Raw genomic sequence first — 10,271 nt, forward strand, 5'->3', positions numbered from 1 at the left:
GTAGTGTTGGTCATTCAAAATAAAGCTGTAAGAATAGATTTGTTTTCTATCTTTCTATTGTTGTTGATCTCTCATTATTACCTTAGGTCTACCATATTTAAGTTACTCTACATTGTTCTCTTGCATTCTGTAAGTAGAACATGTTTTTTGGAAGTAGGCTATAGCAAATAGGAATATAGGCGGTCTACTCGGAATGTCACCCATGCACTGCCCTGCTCTTTACTGTGCGGTGCCAGTCATTTTGAAATGGGTATCGTCTGTCACATCGCAATGTCGTCACCATCGACAACGGCTGTCGCTCATCCTCAATAGACGATACTATGGTAATATTACCCAAACCTAGTGCTAAATTCAAGGGCAATGACACTGAACAGATTTCAACCAGGATTCACCTAGTGTGTAGTAGGCTTGGGCCATATACCGTTTGGGGGGGTGCATACTACGCCACTGCTTAGAACTATAAGTTAAGTAGAACTATAAGAAATGTTAAGATGTGTCAAATAAATCATATCCAACTCATGGTAGCAGCTATGTATTTGGCTTGCTAACTTGCTAGCTATGTGGCTAGATGTCAATATCAATATTTTATTACAGCAGAGACGTTCAATCAATAATTAATTTTTTGTGTGCACTTTCGGTAATACCGTTTACCCCGGTGTGGTACAGAAATGGTACGACGGTATGAAAATCTGGAAGACCGCCCAACCCTAATGTGTCCCTCCCGCTCTTTCTCTCTCTCGCACTCTCTTTGTGTGTCTGTGAGTTTCCTTTCTCCCAAAGGTGTGCCGGCGTGCTAATTTGAGAAAGTGACTTATCACCAAAATTACATTCACTGAGCTATCTAGGCCTAGAGCTTATCTCCCTCATTTTACATCTGCAGTGTGGGCCAGCCAGGCACCTCACCCAGAGTTAGCTAATGGCCAATACCTCCAACCCTCTCCCCTTGCCCTGGTAGCAATGTAGTCTGCTCTTAGCACACAATGCTATCAGTCTCTATAATCTCAATTGCCTTTACGACCAGAAAATCACCATTTTGTTTCATATCAATGCAATTATAGGTACAGTATATCCACTGGCAAACTCTCTCAGTATTATCAGTGCAGGAAATAAAATGGTCGACACAAAATCAGAAAACGCGAGGCAATTTAAGCTTGGAAAGGTCCAAAATGAATAAATCACATTTTATAGCCATAGCAGTTTCAAATGATCTTCTGCCTTTCTGAATGCTTTTCTCTTTGCATGATTCCTTCCCTCCTTCCTTCCATCTCTCATCCTTTTTCTCTTCTTCTAAACTGCTTTCAATGTAACCGTAAGGCTACAGAACGTCGCCTTATGATCGATCAGGTACAATCTTTAGGTAACTTTACCTTGTTACCAATTTCCTAGTGAATATAGTCCGTGGGTCGGGGAGCGGCAGTGGTGTAACTCTACTCTGTGTGTGTATGTCTGTGTGGACCAACAGGGAATGCAGCCTGGGCTATGGCCACATCCAAGCCTGACATCCTCATCATTCTCCTGCAGAAGCTTATGGAGGAGGGCAACGTGCTTTACAAGGTACAGAAAAGTGATTAGGTTTGCGTCCCAAATGGCACCATATGTACCCTGGTCAAATGTAGTGCAACCTATGTAGGCTCGCAATGGTGTATTGATATAGTCAAGTGTGTTCTGAGTAAATAGTATTTTACAATGGGCTACAATAAAATAAAGAAAAGACTGATGCATACAATATAATTACAGTGCATTCAGAAAGTATTCACACCACTTCGTTATCCACCTTTTGTTACGTTACAGCCTTATTCTAAAATGTATTTAAGTGTTTTTTTTCATCATCAATCTACACACAATACCCCATAATGACAAAGCCAAAACAGGTTTTTAGAAATGTTTCCAAATGTACTAAACATTTTAAACTGACATATCACATTTACATAAGTATTCAGACCCTTTAATCAGTACTTTGTTGAAGCACCTTTGGCAGCGATTACAGCCTGGAGTCTTCTTGGGTATGATGCTACAAGCTTGGCACACCTGTATTTGGGGAGTTTCTCTCATTCTTCTCTGGAGATCCTCTCAAGCTCTGTCAGGTTGGATGGGGAGCGTCGCTGCACAGATATTTTCAGGTCTCTCCAGAGATGTTCAATCAGGTTCAAGTCCGGGCTCTGGCTGGGTCACTCATGGACATTCAGAGACTTGTCCTGAAGCCACTCCTGCGTTGTCTTGGCTGTGTGCTTAGGGTCGTTGTCTTATTGGAAGGTGAACCTTCGCCCCAGTCTGAGGTCCTGAGTGCTTTGGAACACATTTTCATCAAGTTTCTTGCTGTACTTTTCCCCATTCATCTTTTCCTTGATCTTGACTAGTCTCCCAATCGCTGCCACTGAAAAACATCAGACCAGAGAATCTTGTTTCTCATGGTCTGAGAGTCCTTTAGGTGCCTTTTGTCAAACTCCAAGCAGGCTGTTATGTGCCTTTTACTGAGGAGTGGCTTCCGCCTGATTGGTGGAGTGCTACAGAGATGGTTGTTCTGCTGGAAGTGTCTCCAACTCCACAGAGGAGCTCTAGGAGGAGTCTTGGTGCTTCCAAACGTCTTCCATTTAAGAATGATGGAGGTCACTGTTTTCTTGAGGACCTTCAATGCTTCAGACATTGTTTGGTACCCTTCCCCAGATCTGTGCCTCCGCACAATCCTGTCTCTGAGCTCTACCTACAATTCCTTCAACCTCATGGCTTGGGTTTTGCTTTTTCACATGAACTGTCAACTGTGGGACCATATATAGACAGGTGTGTGCCTTTTCAAATCATGTCCAATCAATTGAATTTACCACAGGTGGACTCCAATCAAGTTGTAAAAACATCTCAAGGATGATCAATGCAAACTGGATGCACCTAAGCTCATAGTCTCATAGCAAAGGGTCTGAATACTTATGTAAATAATGTTTTTCAGTTTTTGATTTTTAATACATTTACAAACATGTCTAAAACCTGTTTTAAAAAATAAGGTATTGTGTGTAGATTGATGAGGAAAAAAATTGCATTTAAGCCATTTTAGAATAAGGCTGTAACGTAAAAGAAAGTGAAGTGGTCTGAATACTTTCCGCACTGTATAACATGACGTCATTGGATTGATTGGCCATCAGAGGGAGTGTTTGGATAAAAAGGACACCTCAGCCACTGTAATTTGGATGAGAGGTAACAACAATGACTGTTATATTTTGAGCAGCTCAATGCGACGCAGCAGAGATGAATGGGTGTGTGCAACGCCAAACTCACCCTTTGAGCTGGGATTGATCCGTGACATTTAACAGATTGAGTTTTGTGGCAGAAAGGACAATCCGCTCAGGTGGGACCTGTGTGTGATTGATGACAAAGGGATGGACTGTGTGTGAGCTGCTGCGACGTGCCAGTTGGGTTGGGGGAGGATCTGACAACCTACCTTCTCTCCCTCTCTCTCTCTCCCCCTATCCCCTCCACCCCCACCCCCCCACCCCCACACACACACCTTCAGAAAGGGAAGATGAAAGAGGCAGCCCAGAGGTACCAGTATGCTCTGAGGAAGTTTCCCAGGGAAGGGTTCGGTGATGACCTAAAGGCCTTCAAAGAGCTGAGAGTGTCTCTGTACCTCAACCTCTCCCGCTGTCGCAGGAAAACCAACGTAAGATTCCTCACGTCTATCCTTCTCCCCTTTTATCCTCTAATGCTGTACATTTCTCCTCTAATTACTTGAACATTTGTTTCCAGTGGTCTCCGTTAAAAGGCAAAATATGTGATCAGGTCATGTATAACAGTAGCACGGGACAATGGAAGATAGTTAAGGTGATGAAACTGTTGTTGTGCTGTGTGTTTTTTAACATGTTTTAAAGAACTGCTCAGCAGAAGATACAGTCCAAGCTAATGATTTCACAGACAGAAGTATGGCTGTTGTGGCTGCTGTTAGAGAGTCGTAGACTGCGCAATTTTGAGCAAATCCGTGTTCCAGGCCTATGATTGATGAAACGTACCATAAACTTAAAACAATGCTCTCAGAAACGGATTGAATGCATTAAATAATACTGTCTACTACTGGGACAGAAGTATAGCTATTTAGCAGTCCAGTTGAGTGAGTCTGATTGAGCCATTTGAGGCTAAATGATAAACTGTTTAGAAGTCCATAAGCGATAGTATGCTTGTAGTCATTACTGGGTCTAATGTCAGCTTGTTCCCATAAACAATCAAAGTGAGAGAGAGAGAGAGAGCTGGCCCCCTGGACAATGTGCGTTTGCATTTCCCTGCATTGGTTAGTCGTATTGATCTTCCCCTTCCCTCGCAACAGGATTTTGGCATGGCTGAGGAGTTTGCTACAAAGGCCCTGGAGCTGAAACCCAAATCGTACGAGGCCTATTACGCCCGCGCCCGAGCTAAGAGGAGCAGCAGGTAAAGCTATTCATCAGGAGAAGCCTCAAGTGTCTCTTTTAGGGGGGCATTGTTAGTATGAATTGGGAGAATGGGGTTTGGCTTGTTTAGAAGTACTGCACTTCTCGACTGACCCACTTAGTCACTCTCATTCTCTCACGACCGCCCTTCTCGCTCTCCCTCTCCCCCCCTCCATCCCTCCACAGGCAGTTCACGGCAGCCATGGCTGACCTGCACGAAGCTGGAAAGCTGTGCCCCAACAACCGGGAGATCCGGCGGCTGCTGGCCCGTGTGGAGGAGGAGTGTAAGCAGATGCAGCGCAGCACCACCCAGGGCAACCCGCAGGGGGTAACGTCCTCATCCAACCAGACTCCGGCCAACCACGACTCTGATCACGAACACGAGGAAGAGGAGGAGGAGGAGGAGGTGTCTGAGCATAGAGTGGCTGTCAGTAGAGGTCTGGATGGACAGAACACTCTGAGGTTGAACGATGTGGAAGAGGAGGAGGGGACTTCTCAGCAGTCTCACCACTCAGAGAGAAGAGGAGAGAAGGGTGAGCCCTGGCCTCAGAAGATCTACTCCCTCAATAGAACTCTGCCTGACTCACTCAGTCTGGCCACTCAGCTGCCGCAGCAGCAGAACCCCAGGCCTGGCTCTCCCCCCTCCGGCCTCACAGGCCCTGGAAGGCTGAGTCACCACCGCTACCCCCCCAGGGAGCCCAGAGAGCCCATGGCCCAGCAGGGCCTGGTCCTCCAACCCACCAAGCAGGCCCAGATAGTGAAAACCAACCAGCACATGAGCTCCCTGCAGGCAGGAGGCCGCTCCTCTGGGGCCAAGTCCCAGTACGCTCCCTCCAGCCCCCTGCCCAGCCGACACATGTCCAGCATGCTGAAGCCAGGTCCAGGGCTAGGGATCGACATCAGCCCTCTACCGCCCCCTCCTGACGAGCCCGTCTACGGGGAGCAACGCCTGTCCATGGCTGCTGCTTCGCAGTCCCAGAACATGGCTATGGGCCATCACTGTGATAGGGACAGCGAGTCCCTGCACTTGTCCCAGACCAGCAACTCCTCCTGCAAGGCCCAGGACCGTCTGTCTGCCCACTCGGTGTCCTTCCTGGACGCACTGACTTCAGTGTCTCCCCAGGGCCTCCTCGACGCCTCAGGGCTAGGCCAGGAGCAGAGGAAGGAGTGCGGGGGTAACGGGGTCTCCCAGGCATGCTCCCAAGGGGGAGGCAGCAACATCAGGGTGTCCAGCTCCACCAGCTCCCTGGCGTCCAGCAGTAGCCTGTCTGACAGTGGCAAGCTGCAGGGCCCTGATGTACGCACCAAAACCACCACAGACAAGGCAAAGCAGGGCCAGAATCAGGGAGGCACGAGCGAGTGGAAACCCAGGCCCTTCATGGGCATCATGGACAAGACGGCACGCTTTCTTCAGCAGCAACAACTGCAGCAGCAACAGCAGCACCAAGGACTCCAGAGCCACCCGGGCCTTCAGCCCCCCACCGGAGCCCTCCGCAGCTGGCAGAGTCACTCCTCGGAGGGATTAGTGTGCCAATCCATGTCTGCCATGGGCCTACAGGCGACGGGGGCGAACTGTGAGCTACCTTATGCCAAAACAGGGAGCACTTACTACGAGCAGCTCAAAGCTCCATCTCAGGGTGCTATGGGGAGCCTGCAGAACGGAATGCACTCGAAGGAATTCACAGAGAAGTTCTGCCAAGCAGCCACCTGTTACAAGGAATCCAAGCCAGCACTGGCCATGCCGTCGCACGCTTTTGTGGACAGTAAACCCAAGCAGCCGAGTTTAGCCCGAGATAATCCCACCATTCACGTAGCCTCAATGAAACCAAAGCGATCATTCATAGAGTCAAATGTGTAGGGATATGTATCCCCCTTCTCTCAACACACACACAGATACACACGCAGACACATGCGCTCATACACACGCACATAGACAACACACTCATGCACATTGTACACACACTCAAGACACACACGCATACACACACAGACACAGATATGCATGCACATACACACACACACTGTACACACATTCAACACACACATCTCTTAGCAAAAATTCCAAGTGCAGGGATTGCTTAAGTTTTTCCCAGCCCATCAAAAAATTGTGTTTTAGGTCTAAACTTTTAAAGAATTTTGTTCCCCCTGGTGAATATCCGCCACAGGCAGCGTTTTGAGTGAAGCAGAAACAGAACAGATTTCTTTCTTTCCTACTAATGCATACGGCTGTTTGCTTCTGTTACAGGACGACATGCTCCCTGTCATTCAGCAAAGCTGGAGACATTGCACTGAGACAGTCATTGGGCATGTACTAATAGACAAAACAGTCCCGGCACTTTACGCATTTACATAGGCCTTTAAGTAAAGTGCTTATACAATATAATGTTATTACTGAGTTGTTGAAGGTTGAGTATAAAACAATATGTGCATCCCAAATGGCACCATAAATAGTGCTCTACATTTGACCAACAGTAGTGCACTACATAGGGAATCGGGTGCCATTTGGGACGCATACAATGGGATTTGAACTGTGTTCATTGTGTCAATGGTGCTGAAGGAAGAATTATAGAGCTATATACAGTGCATTCGGAAAGTATTCATCCCCTTGACTTTGTCCACATTTTGTTACGTTACAGCCTCATAAAAATACACACAATACCCCATAATGACAAAGCAAAAACAGGTTTTTAGAAAGTTTTTTTATTTTTAATACATTTGCAAAACAATCTTATTTACATAAGTTTTCAGACCCTTTACTATGAGACTCAAATTAAGCTCAGGTGCATCCTGTTTCCATTGATCATCCTTGAGATGTTTCTACAACTCGATTGGAGTCCACCTGTGGTAGATTCAATTGATTGGACATCATTTGGAAAGGCACACACCTGTCTATATAAGGTCCCACAGTTGATAGTGCATGTCAGAGCAGAAACCAAGCCATGAGGTCGAAGGAATGGTCCGTAGAGCTCCGAGACAGGATTGTGTCAAGGCACAGCTATGGGGAAGGGTACCAAAACATCTGCAGCATTGAAGGTCCCCAAGAACACATTGGCCTCCATCATTCTTAAATGGAAGAAGTTTGGAAGCACCAAGACTCTTCCTAGAGCTGGTTGCCCGGCCAAACTGAGCAATCGGGGGAGAAGGGCCTTGTTCAGGGAGGTGACCAAGAACCCAATGGTCACTCGACAGAGCTCCAGAGTTCCTCTATGGACATGGGAGACCCTTCCAGAAGGACAGCCATCTCTGCAGCACTCCACCAATCAGGCCTTTATGGTAGAGTGGCAAGACAGAAGCCACTCCTCAGTAAAAGGCACATGACAGCCCGCTTGGAGTTTGACAAAAGACACCTAAAGGACTCTCAGACCATGAGAAACAAGATTCTCTGGTCTGATGAAGCCAAGATTAAACACTTTGGCCTGAATGCCAAGCATCACATCTGGAGGAAACCAGGCACCATCCCTACAGTGAAGCATGGTGGTGGCAGCATCATGTTTTTAAGCGGCGAAGACTGGGAGACTAGAAGAACGGGGGGGGTTTAAGCATTTCTGGAAACCTGTTTTTGCTTTGTCATTATGGGATATTGTGTGTGTAGAGTGATGAGGGACAAAATAAATGTAATCTATTTTAGAATAAGGCTGTAACGTAACAAAATGTGGAAAAAGTCCAGGGGTCTGAATACTTTCTGAATGCACCGTAGATAGAAGAGATGTAAGGATATGTTTGAGATGGGCATTCCTGTGTTCTAAGGATGTTCTAGTTCTTCACGTTGTAAATATGTAATTGTCCTTCTTTTGAGTGAAGGTCATTGTCAGTGTATTGACTTGTTCAACTGATGTGTATTTTGAGTTTTCTTTTGGTTCAGACGGTGTTCAAGGTTCTAAAAAATGTATTTGTTTATATGTTTGTACATTCTATGAATCACCCGATAACGTTAAAAACTAAATCCTCTCTGTATCTGCTTATTGTTGCTGTCTAGGTTAATTTATTTACAGCGCCTATGGCTTGGTTAATTGTAAAAGCAATATATTTTATATAGTTATTTTTGCACAGCTACTAAGACATTTTAAGATTTCAATAATAAGCTCTGTGAAAATAATATTGGTTTAATTGCATGCCACAATTGCAGTTTATAATAAAGAGAAAAAATATTTAAACAAAAAAAGTTTGGGGGAGTGTGGGGCCATCGATAATATTTTAATATGCATGTTACTTGCAATGGTTGCCATGTTTCCAGTATTGTGAGCTGTGTTACCCATAAATCACATACTGTAATAGAACATTACTGCCATACCCACAATGGGGAAATAAAGTCCCACTGAGAAAACACAGGCCTTCTGGCTCTCATTGTGGCAGGGAAAAGAAGAGGCACAGTTCGACATAGCTCTGGTCCAAGACGTTAGTGCGTGTTTGAATGCACATTAACAACTTGGAGCTAAGTTCAACAATACATTTTAGAACAACCTGTTTATACTGCATAGACAGTACATCAGTGGCGGCCGGTGCCATTTAAGATGAGAGAGGATGATAAAAAAAATTATGAGCATGGCCTTATGTCTATTACAAGCATATTGGATGACTGTCATTCATATTCCATTCACCCACTTACATTTACATTTAAGTCATTTAGCAGACGCTCTTATCCAGAGCGACAATGTAACATTGATAGATTTAGGCTACTACATGATACTCAAATACTTTTTCACTTCGGTTATTGACTTCGGTGCACAACACATCAGCTGTCTGTGACCAAGTGAAAAAAAACTTTCCAAGCCAAACCTCATAACTGCTAACCGCTACACACAGTCTACATCGCTGTCACTATATTATCTAACGTCAAAGACAACATAGTTAATATAACTAACATATTAGATAATAACCCGCTACAATCATGCAGTACAGTCCGCAAGCACTTTAGCAGTTACACCGGCTGCCCTCGGTAGCAACAAATGTATAAAACCAAACGCTTACCTTGACATGGAAGAGTTCCAGTGTTGGATAGCCAACATAGCATCCCTCTCTGTTTAAGATGGGTGTTTGAGTAGGCTAAACTTGCTAAGTAAGTGAATGTGAAAAAAATACTAGGAAACATAGTTAGCTCTCTCCCTCTTGCTTCTCCTTCATTTTTGAATGTATTTGTTAAAAACTGTCCAACTATAGTCTTTCTCTCTCGAGTCAACTACTCACCACATTTTATGCACTGCAGTGCTAACTAGCTGTAGCTTATGCTTTCAGTACTAGATTAATTATCCGATCCTTTGATTGGGTGGACAAAATGTCAGTTCATGCTGCAAGAGCTCTGATAGGTTGGAGGTCGTCATAATTACTGTGCAAGTCTATGGATGGGGGTGAGAACCATGAGCCTCCTTGGTTTTGTATTAAAGTCATTGTACCCAGAGGAGGACAGAAGCTAGCTGTCCTCCAGCTACACCATGGTGCTACCCTAAAAAGTGTTGTAGACATTCATTGCAAAACAGTGTTTTTTAATCAGTTATTTTGTGACATGAATATATACTGTTCAAAAATATAAATGCAACATTACTGAGTTACAGTTCATATAAGGAAATCAGTCAATTCAAATAAATAAATTATGCCCTAGTATATGGATTTCAGATGACTGGGCAGGGGCGCAGTCATGGGTGGGCATTGGCCCACCCACTGGGGAGCCGGGCCCAGCCAATCAGAATGAGGTTTTCGCCACAAAAGGGTTACAGAGAGAAATACTCCACAGTTTCATCAGCAGTCCGGGTGGCTGGTCTCAGACAATCCCGCAGGTGAAGAAGCCGGATGTGGAGGTCCTGGGCTGGCGTGGTTGCACGTGGTTGGATGTACTGCCATGGTTGGATGTACTGCCAAATTCTCTAAAAC

The 10,271-nt window shown here is 45.3% G+C and overlaps 1 protein-coding gene across 2 annotated transcripts in view; it reads left to right on the forward strand.

The window, feature by feature from the left end:
* The window catches only part of LOC115142026 (protein TANC1), a 192,194-nt gene extending 183,464 nt beyond the window's left edge, over window positions 1–8,730 (forward strand). For both annotated transcript variants that reach the window (XM_065005125.1, XM_029681649.2), the window contains exons 23-26: window positions 1,463–1,554; window positions 3,503–3,649; window positions 4,307–4,407; window positions 4,593–8,730. In XM_065005125.1, coding sequence (XP_064861197.1) covers window positions 1,463–1,554; window positions 3,503–3,649; window positions 4,307–4,407; window positions 4,593–6,264 — 2,012 coding nt within the window. In that variant the 3' untranslated portion in view covers window positions 6,265–8,730. The remainder of the gene's footprint in view (window positions 1–1,462; window positions 1,555–3,502; window positions 3,650–4,306; window positions 4,408–4,592) is intronic.
* Window positions 8,731–10,271: the final 1,541 nt, after the last annotated feature.

Source organism: Oncorhynchus nerka, linkage group LG1, assembly GCF_034236695.1.
Source record: "Oncorhynchus nerka isolate Pitt River linkage group LG1, Oner_Uvic_2.0, whole genome shotgun sequence".
Taxonomy (NCBI): domain Eukaryota; kingdom Metazoa; phylum Chordata; class Actinopteri; order Salmoniformes; family Salmonidae; genus Oncorhynchus; species Oncorhynchus nerka.